Raw genomic sequence first — 20,473 nt, forward strand, 5'->3', positions numbered from 1 at the left:
TTGTTGATATTTCTCTTGGCAATCTTGATTCCAGCTGTGATTCATCCAGTCTAGCATTTTACATGATGTAAAATGCATCTAAGTTAAAAATAAGCAAGGTTACAATATACAGCCTTGATGTCTTCCTTTCCCAATTTTGAACCAATCAGTTGTTCCATAGCTGGTTCTAACTGTTGCTTCTTGACCTGCATACCAGTTTCTCAGGAGACAGGGAAGCTGGTCTGGTATTGCCATTTCTTTAAGAATTTTCCACAGTTTGTTGTGATTCACACACACAGTCAAAGGCTTTAGTGTAGTCAATGCAGCAGAAGTAGATGTTTTTCTGGAATTCCCTTGCTTTCTCCATAATCCAACAAATGTTGGCAATTTGATACCTAGCTCCTCTGCCTTTTCTAAACATAGCTTGTACATCTGGAAGTTTTCAGTTCATGTATTGCTAAAACCTAGCTTGAAGGATTTTGAGAATCATACTGTTCATGGGGTTCTTGTGGCAAAAACATAGTGGAGTGGGTTGGCATTTCCTCCTCTGGTGGACTCGTTTTGTCAGAACTCTTCACTATGAACCTTTAGCCTTAGGTGGCCCTGCACATCATGGCTCATAGCTTCATTGAGTTATGCAAGCCCCTTCGCCATGACAACAAGGCTGTGATCCATTAAGGGAATGCAAATTATCCCTTCAGATAACCTGTGCTAGGCCAATCTCCTTTAAAGAACAAAGAGTTACTAAATCACTAAAGAGAGATTGGCGTTAGAATGAGGATCCTCTTCTGGCAGAACCCGAAGAATAAGCAGAACATTGACTTAGAAGCAGTGTTTGTGAGAGATGTGGCAGCTGCCTCGGGCATTTTGAGCAAATGTTCCTTTGGGTCCAAATGCTTATCAACATGGGATGAAATTTATGGATTTCTCTATTCAACTGGATCTCTGAAAACTGCCTCCTGCCTCACCCTTTGGATGTTCACAGTGTTATTTGGAAAATGTACCTTTGAAAGCAAAAAAAAAATGTACCTTTGAAAGCAAAAAAATGTCATTTGGAAGAGAAGATGGTTGTTTTTCTTTCTTTCTTCTGTCAAACCCTCCACCCACTCAAAATTTAATATCTCCTTTACGAGATGAAAGTAACTCTAATTGAAATTACATGCATGCATTAAGAGACAACATAACCACTTAGTTTTACAAATCTTTACATCACTCAGTTGAGTCAACATTAATAAAATCTGTTCTCTTGACTCTCAGGCTTCAGAAAATTCAAAAAGTAATATCCCTTAAAACTATGTGCTTTCCGAAAGAAATTGAGTAGGTTGAAGGCAAAAACAAAAAATGAGGCTGGCAGCTTAGGGTCTGGGAGCCTGACAATAGGGAGAACTCTATAAGCAAGAAGAAAAATCTATTTTTTAAAGATTAAAAATAGTTATTTGTGTTCAGAATACTTTCAAACACAGCTAATGTAATAGGAAAATCCTATTTCAGTTAAAGAAGTCAAGACCCGGTAACCTATATAGAAGGATATAAAACAATACCAAAACTTCAGGAAGGAAGAACTTCTTGTTTAAAAGCAATATATTAATAGATGAGGGATATTAAGAGATACAAACTTCCAGGTACAAACTAAGTGAGTCTCAGGAGTGAAGTGTACAGTGAGGGAAATATGGTCAATAATTATGTAATATCTTTGTACGATGATAGATGGTAACTAGACTTATCATGGTGATCATTTAGAAATGCATAAAACTATTGAACCACTATGTTGTGTATCAGAAACTAACACAGTGTTATAGTTCAATTATATTACAAAAACAAACTCATAGAAAAAGATCATATTTGTGGTTACCAGAGGATAGGAGGAGGAGGAATTGGATGAAGACAGTCAAAAGGTACAAAGGTACAAACTTACTGTTATAAGATAAATAATTACTAGGGGCATAATATACAAAATCATAAATATAATTAGCACTACTATACATTATATATGACAGTTGTTAGGAGAGTAAACCCTAAGAGTTCTCATCACAAGGAAAGTAGTATTTTATGTTGTATCTATAAGAGATGATGGGGCTTCCCAGTTGGTGCAGTGGTAAAGAATCTGCCTGCCAATGCAGGAGACGCAGGAGACATGGGTTTGATCCATGGGCTAGGAAGATCCCCTGGAGGAGGAAATAGAAACCCACTCCAGTATTCTTGCCTGGAAAACCCCATGGACAGAGAGCCTGGCGGGCTACAGTCCATGGGCAAATAGTCGAACATGACTGAGCGACTGAGCACATACGAGATGATAGATGTTCACCAAAGTTATTGTGATAATCGTTTCATGATAGGTGTAAGTCAGATCATTCTGTTGTACATCTTTAACTTAAATGGTAATGTGTGTCAACAGCAAAAGCAACATCTAAAATTCCAGAGCACTGTGAGTCTGTATGGTAGCGTAGAAGGAAGTCTGTTTTTACAGATGAAAGGGTGCTGGTTCTGTACGGCTGCAGGTGGAACATTTACCATTCCTGGACTTCATTTTTGTGATGAAGGGGAGTTGCACCTGCTGATCTCTGAAGTTCTCTCTGTTATTCAGGTTTGGTTGCTGTTAGGGCAACATGACGTTCGAGTCAATGTCCTTCTTTAGCTGCTGCTTGAATTAGAACCATTAGGAAAACTGCTGGGGAGAGATGCTCCTCCTTCTTGCCACCTTCTATGCTTTTTTCCAACCCTTAGCTAACTGGGGCTTGTGACTAATTTTGTGGGTCAGAGTCTGAAACATTCTAGGAACCAAATTTCTGTAGGGCCAGGGTTACTCTGCAATAGAAGTCGAGCTCATGCATAGTAAGCCCTGCATTAGGTGTTTGACCAGCTATTAATTAAAATGGTTCTCCATTATTATCTTTTATGCATCCTATTTTCTCCAAACAACGGCCAGAGAGGGGAATGGGTGACTCCAAATCCTTAACAGAAATAACCACCTGAACCCAACACATCTAACCTGAGCATTTATGGTTATCCAACTCCCCTTCTGAAAGTTAGGCCTTCAGAGAAGAACTTCAGAGAAGTTCTGCCTGCCAGGGCTAAATGATAAAGAAGTTCTTCAAAGCTGGGAGGCAGAACCAGCTGGAGGGAAGAGCAAGGCAACAATCACAACTTTAAAAAAAAAAAGTAAGAAACTGCCATTAGCCTTAAAAAGTCATGAAAGCCAGGACCTCCCAAGGGGCTCAATGGACAAGAATCTGTCAATGCAGAAGACACGGGTTCAATCCCTGAGCCAGGAAGATCCCACATGCCACAGAGCGACTAAGCCCATGAGCCACAACTACTGAAGCCTGCATGCCCTGGAGCCTGTGCTCTGCAACAAGAGAAACCACCACAATGAGAAGTCCCCACACAGCAGCTAGAGAGTAACTCCCGCCTGCCGAAACTAGAGAAAGCCCGTGCTCAGCAAGGAAGACCCAGTAGAGCCAAAAATAAATAAATAAATAGATAATTTTTAAAAAGTCACAAAAGCCAAAAGAACCAAAAGCAATGACCAAAGTTACCATATCAAGCTAGAGAAATAAGAGTGAGACCAGTGGGCCAACATAAATTGGTGCAAAGTAGATGGAATTTTCTAGAGTAGCTGTTGCTCCCTCTGCTTCTGACTTAAATTTGCTATTTGGGCCAGAAACAAAGCAAACACTTAGAAAGAAATAGACAAAGCCATTGTTATAAGTGGCACAGTAATGCTATTCAAGGACATTTAAACACAAATCTTTGATGAGAAGTGTCCTAGAATCTGAGTGTTAAAGGTTATCTATTCTCTCCAACCCAATAGATATTATATGAGAGAACAATTTTGAAAAGCAGTGTATAACTCCAAACCAAGTCACTTGGAGCATTAAAAAGATAAAATTGGAGAGAAGGGATTTGAAGCTAAGATTTGCTAACCTAATTTCCTGTTTGGAAAAAAAAAAAAAAAGAAGACATGTACATACAAGGCACTAATGGGCTTAATAACCTTATTAAATCCATTATTCAAAAATTATATGTGATACAATTGCAAATGATTAGCCATCTTATAATTATACTTTGCAAAACAAACAATTAGCCAGAGAGTTGGTAATCTGAGGTTGGGTGAGGCTGACTGGAGTAGGAGATAGACTACATCAGTGATTTTCCAGGTGTGGTCCATGGACCTCTGAGGGTGGGTCTCTAAGACCCTTTCAGGGTAAGAACAGTATCCTCACAGCAATGCTAAGACAATAGTTGTCTTTTGCACTGTGTAGCCATTTAAATGAGGTAAAAAAAGCAATGGTGAGTAAAACTGCTGACATATGAGCATGAATCAAAGTTGCACTAAGTCATAATAATAATCATAGTGGTCTTCACCTCCACACCTCCTAGATTAAAAAAGAGGGGACATCTGCCCTTGAAAATGCCACCTATAAAATAGGAAAAAAAATATTAATTTTATTAAAGTAAGTACATGATTTTTAAGAATGTCATCTGATGAAACAGAAATATGCATAGAGCACTTCTGCTGCAAAATAAAACATGATGTTTGGCCTAAAGAAAGGCACTTGTGTGAGGGAGTTGAAAACTGAATTAGTCAGTTTTTCATGGAACACCTTTTATTGAAAAAGACTGGAAAACAAATTATAGTTATTTAGACTTGTGTATATGGCAGGTATTATATCTACAATGAATGAAATGAGCTTGTCACTTCAAGGAAAACAACTGACAGTATTGGTTGCCAATCATAAAGTTTGAGCTTTCAGAGAAAATTTAGAATTTTTGAAAAATTCTATCTTCTGCTATGAACTTGACAACTTTCTATTACTCCAAGTCCTTTCTAATGAGATACATGGTGCTAGCAACAGGTATGATTTTTCAATATTGTGTCATAACGTGTCATGTATGGATGTGAGAGTTAGACCATAAAGAAGGCTGAGTGCTGAAGAATTGATGCTTTCGAATTGTGGTGCTAGAGATGACTCTTGAGTGTCCCTTGGACAGCAAGGATAGCAAACCAGTCAGTCCTAAAGGAAATCAACCCTGAATATTCATTGGAAGGACTGATGCTGAAGCTGAGGCTCAATACTTTGGCCACCTGATGGAAAGAGCTGACTGTTTGGAAAAGACCCTGATGTTGGAAAAGATTGAGGGCAGGAAGAGAAGGGGGAGACAGAAGATGAGATAGTTGGATGGCATCACTGACTCAATGGACATGAACTTGAGCAAACTCTGGAGATAGTGAAGGACAGGGAAGCCTGGCATGCTGCAGTCCACAGGGTCACAAAGAATCAGACATAACTTAGTGACTGAACAAGAACAATAACATCATAAGTTGTATCAACATTTGGAATACCTGCATAACTCAGTGAACCAATATTTTCTAAACGACCAATGTTTGATATAGGAAATCATGCCATTCAAAGGACAAGCTAAATCACTTGAATGTAACATAGTGCAAAAAATCCATTTCAGATTCCATATGGCAACTAATCAGTCTTTTAAGAGATAACTACTTGCTGAGTTTTGGTATAGAATCAAAGAAGGCTATTGGTTGTTATCTAAAAAGGATATTAAAATTTTATTCCCTTTTCCACCTAAATGTATATTTAAGACAAGATTTCCTTCATATAGTTCCCTTAAAAGAACACATCACAACAAATACAGAAGCAGATTTGAGAACCCTGTTGTCTTCTATTGTCAGACATTAAAGATGGTAAAATGATGCCTTTCTTCCCACTAATTGGGGGAGGAGTTGGGAAAAAAATGTTTTTAGAAAACAAATATTTCATTTATGTTAATATGGAATGGATTTATCATTTAAAATGATTAATAATTAAATGATCTTTTAAATTTGTAAGTTTTAATTTCCAGTATATATATATTGACAGCTATAACTCACATAAAAAAAAGCTCTCTGATTTCCTCAATAATTTTAAGAACATAAAGTGGTCCTGAGAGCAAAAAATTGAGACCTTCTATTACAGGGAATGAGCATGAAAAAGAAACGTGACTGAGGACAGTGGCTGGGGGATGCCAACACATAGCGGTTTGGGAAGAGAAGGAACCACCCTAAAAGGGAAAGGAAGCTAGAAGCAGTTGGTGTCCTGGATGCCAAGTGAAGAAAGTATTTCCAAAGGAGAAGTGCCCAGAAGCTAGATGGTGGGAGAGGGAGTGGAAGATGAGCCCTGAGAAGAACCACTGAGTGTCCAGATGGTGATCATGGTGACACTCTGACCAGACACATTTCATGGGGCAGAGATGGAAGTCTGATTGGAGAGAATAGGTTCAGGTTGTAATGAAGTAAATGCAAGTGAACATACACAACTCTAAACAGGTTTTACTATCAAAGGGAGCAGAGAAGTGAGGTGATAGCTCACAGGGAATAAGAGATAAGGGAGACATTTTTAGATGAGATATTCTACTACATGCTTGTAGAGATAGAAAGATCCAGAAGAGGGAGAAAGGCAGACAAAGGCAGGAACAGTTATTAGACAAGGCAGGAAGGGATGGAAGGCAGGCATTAGAGGCACGGCTTGGGGCAGGAAGGGCCATCTGAGGACACTGACTCCTAGCCCAGGACTCTTCCAGCCTTGTACTGACAGATCTCTCCATTGAGACAATGTCCCCTTTAACCCTACTTATTTTTTAATTTATTTATTCAAACCATGAACACATTTTTATTTTACAAAAAGTACTGAGGTATGTAATAAAAAAATCAAAGCCCTCCCCTAATTTCATTCCCATTCCCAGAAGAAAGCCCTGTTATCAATTTAGTGTGGTTTCCTAACAGACTCTTTCTATGTGTTTGTACATGAAGAAATAAATGCTTTGCTGGGGTTTTCCCATAAATGACATCATACTGTGCATAATATACTATAAATTAATGTTTCCATAATACTTCTTGAAGCATTTTCCATTCTGATGCAATTCTGCATGATATTTCATAGTGTGGTTGTTTCATTCTCCTACTGATGGACAGTCAACTTAATTCCAAGTCCTCACAAATTCCATTAGTTCTCTAATGAATTACCTATAGTTCTCTTTATGACTACATATGAGAATGTCTTTAGGAAAAAAGTTGCTGGATCAGAAGGTATACATTTTTAATTTTTTATAATCTTTCCAAAAGGGCTGCACCAATTTACATTCCCCAAAATGTTGCATAAGAATACTTGTTGCCCCACACCTTTGTCAATACTGAATATTGCCCATTTTCTTAATTTTTTCCAATCTAACAAAAAGTATTTTATTGCATATTGTTTTATTATTACATTTTATTTTATTACATATTTTTCTCGTATGTAACCTCTTGATTACGAGTGAGTTTGAATATTTTTTGTAGGCATTTAGGCCTCACCTTTGTCATATCTAGTTACTCCCATTTGTATTTCACCAACCAAAATTAGGAGTCAGTTCCTTGGACAGCATCTTCATACTAACCCACATCTGACTCTACAATTCTCTCCTGTGCTCCTATTTTGCTCCTTCAATACCAATATCATCTCACTTGTCACAACTGTTTACTCACTGTCTCCCCACTCCACCCACCCCACACCAGACTCTGCATCTCCAGTACTGGGATCAGGCTTGACTTCGCTCTGAAGCCCAAGCCCCTGGCACATTATGTGGCACTGTGGTTGGTATTCAATAATTAGAATCACTGAGTAAGTTCATAATGACATTACTTTACATTTGCAGAGTGTGGTACAATCTACAAACCTCCTTCCCTTGCAATTTCTCAGATTGCCTAAATCAAATCAGATTTGCAGGAATTAACATTTTAGGGAAAATGCCAGGGACAAGGGAGGAGGAGTATAAACAGCATGAATTGAATCACCAGCTGCATAACGGGATGCATATAAAAATAAATCAGTGTAACTTAAGCCCTTGGATTTCTAAGTGTGTTCTAAAATAAATATGTTCCACGAGAAATTAGCAAAAAGTCATCACAATATTAAAACAACTGCAGTCAACAAATTGGAAAAAATAAGTTTAAAGTAAAATTATCCATTCAGTAGTCAAATAAAAAGAATAAAACAAAGGAAAGATCTGCTATTTGAAGAAATTAAGCATTGATGTGAATTTTTGTCTGGAATGATATAATTTGACTGCAATCTAGATTGATCAAAGTATATGTACAACCTCCAAATTTTTCTAGTAGGATTCTTGTAGCTGATTGAACTTGAGATTTTAGGCTATGCCATAATGCTCAAATGTAGATCACAGAGATAATTCATCAATGTTCTTCAAAACCTGTTCTGTGAAGCACTAGTTCCACAAGATGTTAAAAGGTATTGCACACATTTTTAAGAAGATTCCTAGGTCAAATAAGTTTTGGAAGTGCTGATTTAAATAAAGGAAAACAAGTTTAATCAGTGTAAGGTTTATCAGAGCCTTCAATAAGCCCCAAAAGCTTTGCTTAGCTCCAAGGTATAATATGAAACATTTCCTAAACTAATTTGACCACAGAACTATGTAATGTGTGTGTGTTTTATGAGAAAGATATACATCTCAAGAAACTAGTGTTGTACAGAGCATCCTTTGAGAAACACTGTTGAGATTACGAAAACAATCTTCTTCTATGCCACAAGTGATCTTTTCGGATTTATAAATATCCACAGCCTTAAATCCCCCAGTTTTATCACAGTTTAAATGTTTACCCTGATACAGTGGCCCAGAATCACATCTGAGGCTGCAAACATGAGGATGGAGAGAGTTATAATGCTGCCAGCTCAGAGAAGGTCAGAGAAAGGAATCTTTGTGCAAAGTTAACAGGTAAGAAGCTTCGTGTGAATATAGAGGCTCATGAATTATTGAACATGATGCCCATGAAGTCTATTTCCCCGTACTATTTTGCCGTTCCAGATTCAAAATCTATCATGCTGTCTTGCTAATCTTTTCAAGTCTGAACTCCTAGGACCTCCTCTGTAGTCATCCTCACCCCTGCAAACTCCCCCTGCATAATTAGCCCATTGCCAGACTCTCTGAATACACGAGTCATATTCTACATGTTTATCTCTCTCTGAAGCTGAAACCTTGGTTCTTCTCTGATGCAGTGAATTAAGGTTTCCACAGGGCTCTGGGCTGTGGCTAGTATCAAAGAACTAGAAGGAATTTAAAAAACTCTTTAATCTATCTCCCTGGCCCCATGCTGGCCTGACCTTCAACCACTTGGAAAGAAAATTATTCACCCTTTTCTTAAAACTTCCTAGTCATAGAGGTCCCTGAATAAAGTCTGTGTTGTCTCTAAGTTATCCACCTTTATCCCTGGACACTCCCCAGTCCTAATCCTTCCCATCAAATGTTACCATTTATCTCTCCCTCACCCCGTTGCTATCCTTCCAAGCCCCAATGTTTTTGCCTGTGACTTACTCCCTGATATTCAGCTTGATAGTATCTCAGAATTTATACCCAAACTGACTGTGCTCCTGATGAGAGTTCAGAAATAGATTCAGAATCTTCATAAGGACTTGGTACATCTCTGTTGCTTCAATAATATTATATTTGGTTTATCCCAAAAACCTCTGATATGCTAAGCCCTTTGGGAAACTGTTTTTGTTGCCTCTCTCCAAATGGGTTCTGCTCTGAGTCAACAAAGGATGTGACCATTTTTTCAGTTTTAAAGCCACACATTTGTCCACATTATTCTTGAGGCTTGTTCTTGGTCTTATTCTTTCTCTTGTGTTTTTCTTTCAGTCATAGTGAAATGGAGTAGGGGTGGTGGTCCTTCGAAGGTTCTTAGATAAAGTGGGTTTTTGTGTGTTTTCTGAGACCATGTTGGGAAAAGCCACTAGTAGATCTAAGATGTATCTGTTCTGAATGTTGGTGTTAAAAATAAAAATCTGACTAGTGTCGGTGAAATGGCTGTACTTCCCAGGCCCTACAATAGATGGGGCTGATGAAACTGGGACTTTAATATGGTGAACTTTCAAGCCTACTCTGGATGTTGAGGACACGCCTATCTCAGACAGTATGGAAGGTGTAAGAAAGAAAGCTTTTAAGTACTCGTTCTCCGCACTCCTCAACTACAGAACTGAAGCTGTCACCTCTTCTACTAACCCATTGTACTGGGTTTTCCTCTGTTGGACTGGGTAGAACAGAGGAAAAATAGAGAAATAAAGATCATATGGGAAACTTGAGTCTGAGAAGAGAGAGGGGAGCAAACAGAGGGGGGATGTGAAACCAGAATGGTGATCAGTTAACCTTACTATGCATGGTATCCTCAGCTTAGCCTATTCATTCAAGTTACACTGGTGCTGTATATAAATAACTTTCTATTAAGCAATCTTTTCTGTTTATAGGCATCTCAAATATTGTATTACAGGCTTCTCAACATATTGTATTGATCCTTTTATCTTCTTAGAATCCCTGAGCACTGCATGAGAAATTTAATTCCTAAAATTTTTAAGGGAGATTATGTATTGAGAATGAGGATGAAAGAAAATAGTGTCTTTGATTAGGTGAAATAGTTTCTAGTACTTAGTACAAAACCTCATCTCCAAAATTCAGAAATAGTAATTGTGGTCAGAAATAGTAATGGAACTATTCAGCTATTGGTAAAGATTTCTATATTCTTTCTGTAATGAAAGAATTAGAACTGTACCTATATTATTAATATCCACACTATTTACTCTCCATGAGTAGGTTAAGAGCGAAACAGTATTTTGGTACATAAATTCTATTTTTAGAAATGATTTTTGATGTCAAAAATATATTTCTGGCTAAATATTGGTAACAATTACTTTCCCAAAGGAAAATAACCCCTCTTTATTGACCGTGAAATTATTTTAGCATTGAACTCAGATCTAATGTCCACTTCCCATCTGCTTTTTTGAAATATAATAAAATAGTCAACGCAGAGGGCATAAATGATGCAGTGGATAAAGTATTCATTTCAGGCTTCTGGGTAGAAGAGCAGATTGAACAAAGCATTTACTTCTCTCTCTTGAGAAACCCCACTAAAATGACAGAAAATGAATTTGTCCACAAGGACAAAGAGAACAGAAAGAGCCAACAGTCACAAAATGTTGAAAGCCTGAAACACAAGGACAAGTGGTAACTGACTTAGTCTATTCAGGGAAGTTGCATCCCAAGCTAGGAGGATGGAAGACTGAGAAATAAACCAGTCTACACTGCAGAATTGCAAAGGACTTGGGAACTGGCTTCATATAGTAGTTCTAGACATGAAAGTGAGGCTAAAAACAAGTGGTAGTTGGAAGAGTACTTGGAAGATTACTGAAGAAGTAGTAAGATCCTCAGATCGGTTCCCTTCCCTTATTCTGAATGAGACTAGGGTTTATTCTCTGAGGATAACAAAATAAAGAGCTTCTGGACTGGGTGTGGTAAGGAACATCCTATGAAAACGCAAGCATGCTGAATCTAAGGTCCACCCACTGCTGGCCTCAGAAAGCTGGCAACCCAGCTGGAGACTAGAAGACCGTTCTCTGGGGAATCTGCACATCCCAAGAGGAAGGAGCCCCAAAGACTCTGACAGCAGTCGTTCCTTGAGAAAGACCCAGCCAGCTCACCCACTAGTGAGGACCATAGATAGCAAGCCACACCCAGCAGGCCTACTTTCCAATCCACTTTAAGATTTCAACTGATTTCCACTTTTAAACATAAGCCAACAAGCCAAGATCATTGGATATATTAGAAAAATTTCAAATGTAAAAAACAGCATAAAATAAAGAGAAAAACAACTTCAAGAAGACAGAAACTATGTTAAAAAAAAAAACCAATTTTTAACTCTAATTAGAGTCAAACCTGATTTGGTGACTGAACAGCAACAACAACATCCCACTTATAAAAGTAATTAAAATGAATATCTTCAAAAAGACAAGAGAATATATTAATTCAGGTAACAAAAAAGATAAATTATACTAGTGATATAGGAAGATTTTCATAGATGTATTGAAAAAAATCAAGTTGAGGATATTATCCAGAAAATAGAGTAGAAGACAAAGAGATAGAAAATAGGACAGAAAAACTAGGAAAATCAGAGAACCAGAGTAGGTGACCCGATACCCAAATAACAGGAGTTCTAAGAAAGGAAGACATCATCAGTGGAATAATTCAAGAATATATCTCAGAACTGAGTGACATGAATTTACAGGTTGAAAGGATCCATCAAATGTCTAACACTGAATGAAAATAAAGCCACGCCGAGCCCATCATCACGACGCTTCAGAACACTCAGAATAGATGCTACTCAGATTCTTAAAAGGATTGCGACACAGAATAACTTCAGACAATAACACTAGGAGGCCAGGAGCCAATGAATTGATTCCTTGAAACTTCTGAGGGAAAATGAAATTAACCTAGAATTCTATAAGCATCCTTTCTGGATATCTATTATTGTGTAACAAAGTACCCCAAATTTCAGTGGCTTAAAAGAAGTCATTATTATATCTCACAGTTTGGCACCGTGAGAAATTCAGGAATTCAGGCAGAACTTGACTGGCCAATTCTTCCTCTCCATGTGGCACTGACCACAGACACTTGATGATATTCACGTAGTGCTGGGCTGTAAAGGAATGCCTGAGAAGGGGTGACCAGAAAGCTGGGTTTAGCTGGGCCTCTCTTCCTTTCCAGGTAGGGTTTTGTTTTTTTTTAATAGACTTTAATTTTTTAGCAATTTTAAGTTTACAGAAAAATTGAGCAGAAAGTGCTGAGAATTCCCATGTATGCCTCATCTTCTCAATTCCCCCTATTATTAACAACTTGCATTAGTATGGTACATTTGTTATAAATGAAGAGTCAACATTGATACAGTATTATTAACTGAAGTCCATAGTTTATATTAGGGTTTTCTCTTTGTGTTGTGCTTTCTATGAGGTTTGACAATGTGTAATGACATATATTCCCCATTACAGTATTATACAGATTAGTTTCACTGCCCTAAAAAGCCCCTGTGCTCTACCTGTTAATCTTCCCCTCCCTCCTCATAACCCCTGGAAACTACCAATTTTTTTTTTACTGTCTCTATATTTTGCCTTTTCCAGAATGTCACATAGTTGGAATTATGTAGTATGTAGCCTCTTCAGATTGGCTTCTTTTACTTAGCAATATGCACTTAAGTTATCTCTGTCTTTTCATGCCATGACAGCTCACTTCTTCGTATTGTGACCAATAGTCTATTGTATGGATATACCTGGTTCATTTGTCTATTCACCTATTGAAGGACATCTTGGTTGCTTCCACTGTAAGGCTTTCTTACATGATGTCTCCAGAAAGATAGACTTCTCAGATGATAGACCAGGGCTCTAAGAGACCAGAGTTGCCAAGAATCTTAAAAGCCAAGCCAAAACTGGCATAGTGTCACTTCCACCACATCTTATTGGTGAAAGAGGTAACACGACAGCCAAGATTTAAGGGTAGGATTGTCAAAGATATGAAGCCATTCTTAAATCTACCACATTGGTCAATGAGCAGACTCTGATGGTCCTAGAGGCCTATCTCCTTCTTCCTATTGGTAGCTCAGCAAGAAGCCAAGGGATTCCTCCTTTTTAACAAACCAATTAGATATCCCAGAAATCTATTATTATTAAATTACATAGTGACTTATATACTCAAGAGTTTTCTTTCTGTAAAAATATATAGCTAGTCTAGCTATGTACTGTCTGAGACACCTTTTTATCAGATAATGAGAGTTCAGAAACCAAATGAACACTGCTACTTCTTTATTTGAGTTTTTTCCCCAAAAAGTCCTATTAACCCTATTTGTGTTTGTACTTATGGTGTGACAGGCTATGATTCTGGGCCCACCCTCCACGTCACCAGCAATACCTCACCACCCTACACCTCACCAAGTCAAGAAGTAAAAACAGTTTCAGATATACAAATGCTAATAATAATGTTACTTCCCACACATCCTTCAAACATAGTATTTAAAAGTATGCTCCATCAAAAATAAGAAAAATGTGGCCTTCCAGGAAGTGAGATATCCAATAAGTCAGAAAGAAGTGAAGAAAATCCCCAGGAGGGTGAAGAAGGGCTCCCAGGACACATATATGCCATTAAGATTTAGCGAGGCGGGTGGGGCACGGATTTGGAGTTTTTATTATAGTTGATTACAATGTCGTATCAACTTCACATGTATAGCAAACCTATTCAGTTGATTACAATATTGTATCAACTTCACATGTGTAGCAAAGCTATTCTTTTTCAGATTCTTTTCCCTTATAAATTATTGCAGAATATTGAATATAGTGTATTGGGTATGGTCCCCTGGGCTATATATACTCCAGGTCCTGTTCCATTATCTATTTTATATACAACAGTGTGTATGAGTTAATACTAAACCCCTATTTTATTCCCCTTCCCCTTTCTCCTTTGATAACCACAAGTTTGTTTTCTATTATCATTAGTTTTCTTAGACTTCAGAAAGAACACTACTTGCAGTGCATTCCAAATATGTATATATTTGGGATACAAATATGTATCCCAAACCTGATACATGCTTACCTGTCTGAAGCACTGAAACAGTTGGCAAGCACTCTAATACAATGAGTGAAACTTATATAACACTTAAAAATAAATGGTGATTTATGTAAGGTTGTGAGACAGGAAGTCTATTTTAATGAAGAGAAGATAAAATACACTTGAGAAGATAATCAAAAATGTCTGAGTTTAATTATCATTCATTAATTTATACCTGGTCTTATTTCAAAAAAGGATTTTAGGAAGCCTATGAAAGTATAGAGAACATAACATTAAATTGCATTTAAATTAAATTAAAATTTGGCAAAAGAAGATAGAAAATCAAAGATGGGACAAAGAAGAGGCAAGGAAGTGACTTAAAATATGTTCAGTTATAGCCTGCTACTGGTTGAAAATTCATCTCTAAGATCTGTGTCCATTACTATTATTGAATGTTAAGTAAGAGATTATGGAAAAACCCAAACAAACTCTTGGGCTAACCCAATAGATTCAGCTATAAGTAACAGAGAAACTCAATGTCTGGGAATTTAAATAAGATAACAGAGGAGTTTATTTCTCTCACATATGCAATCCAGGTCTGATACGGGAGCTCAGCTCTCACCCCTCTGCCTTCTCAGTGTAGAACTTATCCCCGTAGTCCAAAATGGCAGCTATCCTATTGTGGGCAGCAGAAGGGAGGAAAAGGACTAAGCAAGGTCACCAGACAATTGTTTCCTGAGATGCATTCCCAGAAAGTGTCACTGGAGAATTCCGCTTCCATCTCATGGTCCAAAGCTTACTGAGGTGGACACTCCTAGCTGCAGGTAAAGATGAGTAAAGCCATCATCATTCAGGGAGCAGACACGTGTCCTACTAAAACTTCTATTGAAATAGATGAAGGTGGGGGGAACTTCCCTGGTGGTCCAGTTAAGACTCCCTGCTCCCAATGTAGGGGATGCAGGTTTGACCCCTGGTTGGGGAACGGGGATCCCATGTGCCACATGGCACAGCCAAAAAAGTTTTTTTAATTAAATTAAAACAAATTAAAAAGTAAAATGGAAGAAGGGGGAGAAATGAATCTGAAAGACCACAAGAGCATCTGCCACAGCTTCACAACAACCAAAAGAAGAATGGGAACATGGTCAGGTTTGAAATAATCAAGCTGGTAAAAATGATCAATTGTTCAAGAGATTTACAACAGCTCTTGGTTAAAAGGTTAGAAAGGGATGATTGGAAGTCTTCATTAAAAAAATGAAGAAATTTGGTCTTATCACATCAATGCAACCCATTTTGTAGAACTGTTCTTATAACAATTCCTAGTAATGTATTGATAGTTTAGAGAAAATGTGTCTGCAGATATTTGATTTTCTGAGTTCATTTTCACATTTTAAAAAATCACAATAAAAACATGCTTCTTTGAACTCTATCTTGTAAATGTCCTGAAATTAAATATACACATATATGTTTCTTCCAGAATTAAACAAAACTCTATTTACCTTCGTTTACGGAAAAGAAACCACTGCAATCACAGGGACTATCAGAATATTTCCAAAAATGGTATGTAGTGTTCTGTTTAAATCTTCACCAATGTGCCTGTAATGATTAGTTTTATTTCATGAGTACCCAAAAGCAGAGAATTAGATAAGAAGACTAAAATGAACAAATTCCCTTTCTAATACCATTGCCTTTTCTGAGAGGGGGGCCTTGGGTTCAAAGCCTTTCACCCACAGCAAAAGAGAATGAGACAAGATGCAGTCAAGGCAAAGACTGCAGGGGTGTCTCAGTCATCCAGCAGCAAAGTTCCAGAAAGGCCAGAGTGAGGACCTCAAGGTTCAGGAGGCAAGAACTGAGTGAGCATTACCGAAACAAGGGCTGATTGAAATCCAGGTCATTGCAAAGACTCTGCTTTCCCTATGGTGAACCATCACCCACATTTCTACCGGTCTTGGGGTTTTAAGAAAAATAGCTAAGAGTTTGTGGCTGAAATCCCCCAAAGCCATTTTAAAAAGGAACTTGTTTTCAGAGTGGTGTCGTGACTTCCAGGTCTCCATCCACTTCCCGTGTGTCTCACACATCTGTGTCTTCTGAGTTTGCCTCTTCCCTGTGTGGTTCTCACCTTCCACCTTGGACCCAGATTCAGTCAATTGCCACACAATTTTGACTAAACTCCTGATTGATAAACCATGACCTTCAGTTCAGTTCAGCTCAATCATTCATTTGTGTCCAACTCTTTGTGACCCAGACATGGTGCTGGACTGCAGCACTCCAGGCTTCCCTGTCCATCACCAACTCCCAGAGCTTACTCAAACTAATGTCCATGGAGTTGGTGATGCCATCCAACCATCTCATCCTCTGTTTTCCTTTCTCCTCCCACCTTCAATCTTTCCAAGCATCAGGGTCTTTTCCAATGAGTCAGTTCTGTGCATCAGGTGGCCAAAGTACTGGAGTTTCAGCTTCAGCATCAGTCCTTGCAATGAAACCATGGCCTGGCTACTGCCTAATGAGCTGCCAAGCAATGTTTTGTGACAATAATGCAGAGATGGCAGACACTTAGTGTGTGTGTTGCCGCTCCATCTTCCAAAGCCCGGGGAAAATATTCCTAATACACCTTGGCACTCTTGTCTGCTGCACTCAGATTCCACCTCAGCGATTCTCACAGTACAGCACATCTGACAGTCATCATCAACAGATTAGACTTGGCACAGAAAGTTAAACCTATTTGCCATCCCTGTGCCATCTCTAATCAACTAGAGTATTACAGAATTTCCCAAGCAGTACAAGTTTTATCTAAGTATATGACCTACAAATAACATTTTTATAATATATATTCTACACAGAACAAATCTTCTGTTGTAAGGACAACATAGCTCTTTTCTTACTGATAAAATAATAGCTGGTGTTAATCTCTTACCAAATGCAATAACAATTTATGTAAAATATTTCACCTAATTCTTCCCACAAATATAAAGCAAGTATTTGTTACATAAAACATATTATATTATTTTGTATCATATTGTATTTCTTCAATTCTAAGATACCACTGATTGTGTTAGCTCTGTGGAGTGCTAAGGAGAGGAAAATGACAGTGACTTCCCTCATGGCTCAGCGGTAAGGAATCTGCCTGCCAATGCAGGAGGCGCAGGTTCAATCCCTGGGTCAGGAAGCTCCTCTGCAGAAGGAAATGGCAACCCATTCCAGTATTCTTGCCTGGGAAATCCCATGAATAGAGGAATCTGGCAGGCTACAGCCCATGAGGGGTCACAAGGAGTTGGACACGACTTAGGGACTAAACAACAACATATAGATTGCAGCTCTCAACCCAGTATCAAATGTGTTAAAATACATTTCTTAGAATTGAGGATCTTTAATGATATCCACCTGGACCTGACAGAAGCAGAAGCTCTTAAGAAGAGGTGGCAAGAATACACAGAACTGTACAAAAAAGATCTTCATGACCCAGATAATCATGATGGTGTGATCACTCACCTAGAGCCAGACATCCTGGAATGTGAAGTCAAGGGGGCCTTAGGAAGCATCACTATGAACAAGGCTAGTGGAGGTGATGGAATTCCAGTTGAGCTATTTCAAATCCTAAAAGATGATGCTGTGAAAGTGCTGCACTCAATATGCCAGCAAATTTGGAAAACTCAGCAGTGGCCACAGGACTGGAAAGGTCAGTTTTCATTCCAATCCCAAAGAAAGGCAATGCCAAAGAATGCTCAAACTACCACACAATTGCACTCATCTCACACGCTCAAAATTTTCCAAGCCAGGCTTCAGCAATACATGAACCGTGAACTTCCAGATGTTCAAGCTGGTTTTAGAAAAGGCAGAGGGACCAGAGATCAAATTGCTAACATCTGCTGGATCATCGGAAAAGCCAGAGAGTTCCAGAAAAATATCTATTTCTGCTTTATTGACTATGCCAAAGCCTTTGACTGAGTGGATCACAATAAACTGTGGAAAATTCTGAAAGAGATGGGAATACCAGACCACCTGATCTGCCTCTTGAGAAACCTGTATGCAGGTCAGGAAGCAACAGTTAGAACTGGACATGAAACGACAGACTGGTTCCAAATAGGAAAAGGAGTATGCCACGGCTGTATGTTGTCACCCTGCTTATTTAACTTATATGCAGAGTACATCATGAGAAATGCTAGGCTGGAGGAAGCACAAACTGGAATTAAGATTGCTGGGAGAAATATCCATTACCTCAGATATGCAGATGATGCCACCTTTATGGCAGAAAGTGAAGAACTAAAGAGCCTCCTGATGAAAGTGAAAGAGGAGAGTGAAAAAGTTGGCTTAAAGCTCAACATTCAGAAAACTAAGAGCATGTCAAATAGATGGGGAAACAGTGGAAACAGTGGTAGACTTTATTTTCTGGGGCTCCAATATCACTGCAGATGGTGACTGCAGCCATGAAATTAAAAGACACTTACTGCTTGGAAGAAAAGCTATGACCAACCTAGACAGCATATTAAAAAGCAGAGACATTACCTTGCTAACAAAGGTCTGTCTAGTCAAGGCTATGGTTTTTCCAGTAGTCATGCATGGATGTGAGAGTTGGACTATAAAGAAAGCTGAGCACTGAAGAGTAGATGCTTTTGAACTGTGGTGTTGGAGAAGATTCTTGAGAGTCCCTTGGACTGCAAGGAGATCCAACCAGTCCATCCTAAAGGAGATCAGTCCTGGGTGTTCATTTGAAGGACTGATGTTGAAACTGAAACTCCAATACTTTGGCCACCTGATGTGAAGAGCTGACTCATTTGAAGAGACCCCGATGCTGGGACAGATTGAGGGCAGGAGGAGAAGGGGATGACAGAGGATGAGATGGTTGGATGGCACCACCAACTCAATGGACATGAGCTTGGGTACGCTCCAGCAGTTGATGATGGATAGGAAGGCCTGACGTGCTGTAGTTCATGGGGTCACAAAGAGTCGGACACAACTGAGCAACTGAACTGAACTGAACTGAATGATATCCACATTGTTACAGCTGAGAAAACAGGTGTAGAGAAGCCAAGAATTTTGTCCAGATCCCATCAATAAAAAGTTCAGAGCCAGAATTTGTACCCAGCTTGTCTCACTCCACTGAGACACCAGCAAAGATAATACAGTCACCAGCTTATCATCTGAGACTGACCTGCAGCAAGAGATCAGCTTTGTCTCTCTGTGTATGGACATGCTCAACAGTTTATTGGAAAGTTGTCAATGAATCTGGCTAAGGATCACCATAGACATAAAGTGAACACTGGCCACTTGTTGCCCTCTGTTTTTCCTTCAGTGAGATATTCAGACAGTCCCAGTGTTGTCAAAAGTTCTGTCAACTGAGACTGTAAAAATCAAAGAACAAAAACACCCACATGGAATATTATACAGCTCTAGAAAATGAGGCTTAAAGCATCATATTTTTTTTAGACCTACTAGGAAGCCATTGCTTCCTATTTGTACTTTTAAAAATTTTATTTGTATGCACCCAACATAGGAGCACCGCAATATGTACGGCAAACACTAACGAGTATGAAAGAGGAAATTAATAGTAACACAACAATAGTGGGAGACTTTAATACCCCACTCACAACTATGGATAGATCAACTAAACAGAAAATTAACAAGGAAACACAAACTTTAAATGACACAATGGACCAGCTAGACCTAATTGATATCTATAGGACATTTCACCCCAAAACAAGCAACTTCACCTTTTTCTCAAGTGCACACGGAACCTTCTCCAGAATAGATCACATCCTGGGCCATAAATCTAGTCTTGGAAAATTCAAAAAAATTGAAATCATTCCAGTCATCTTTTCTGACCACAGTGCAGTAAGATTAGATCTCAATTACAGGAAAAAAATTGTTAAAAATTCAAACACCTGGAGGCTAAATAACACACTTCTGAATAACCAACAAATCATAGAAGAAATCAAAAAAGAAATCAAAATATGTATAGAAATGAATGAAAATGAAAACACAACAACCCAAAACCTATGGGACACTGTAAAAGCAGTGCTAAGGGGAAGGTTCATAGCATTACAGGCTTACATCAAGAAACAAGAAAAAAACCAAATAAATAACCTAACTC

General features: G+C 38.5%; 1 protein-coding gene across 6 annotated transcripts in view; it reads left to right on the forward strand.

Moving 5' to 3' along the window:
• The window catches only part of AOAH (acyloxyacyl hydrolase), a 183,721-nt gene that overhangs the window by 105,644 nt on the left and 57,604 nt on the right, over window positions 1-20,473 (forward strand). For 5 of the 6 annotated variants that reach the window (XM_043873042.1, XM_043873043.1, XM_043873040.1 and 2 more), the window contains exon 14: window positions 15,863-15,945. The exons of the other annotated variant lie outside the window; for it this stretch is intronic. In XM_043873042.1, the coding sequence (XP_043728977.1) occupies window positions 15,863-15,945 (83 nt within the window). The remainder of the gene's footprint in view (window positions 1-15,862; window positions 15,946-20,473) is intronic. 6 annotated transcript variants of the gene reach the window in all.

This window comes from Cervus elaphus, chromosome 18 (assembly GCF_910594005.1).
Source record: "Cervus elaphus chromosome 18, mCerEla1.1, whole genome shotgun sequence".
Classification (NCBI taxonomy): domain Eukaryota; kingdom Metazoa; phylum Chordata; class Mammalia; order Artiodactyla; family Cervidae; genus Cervus; species Cervus elaphus.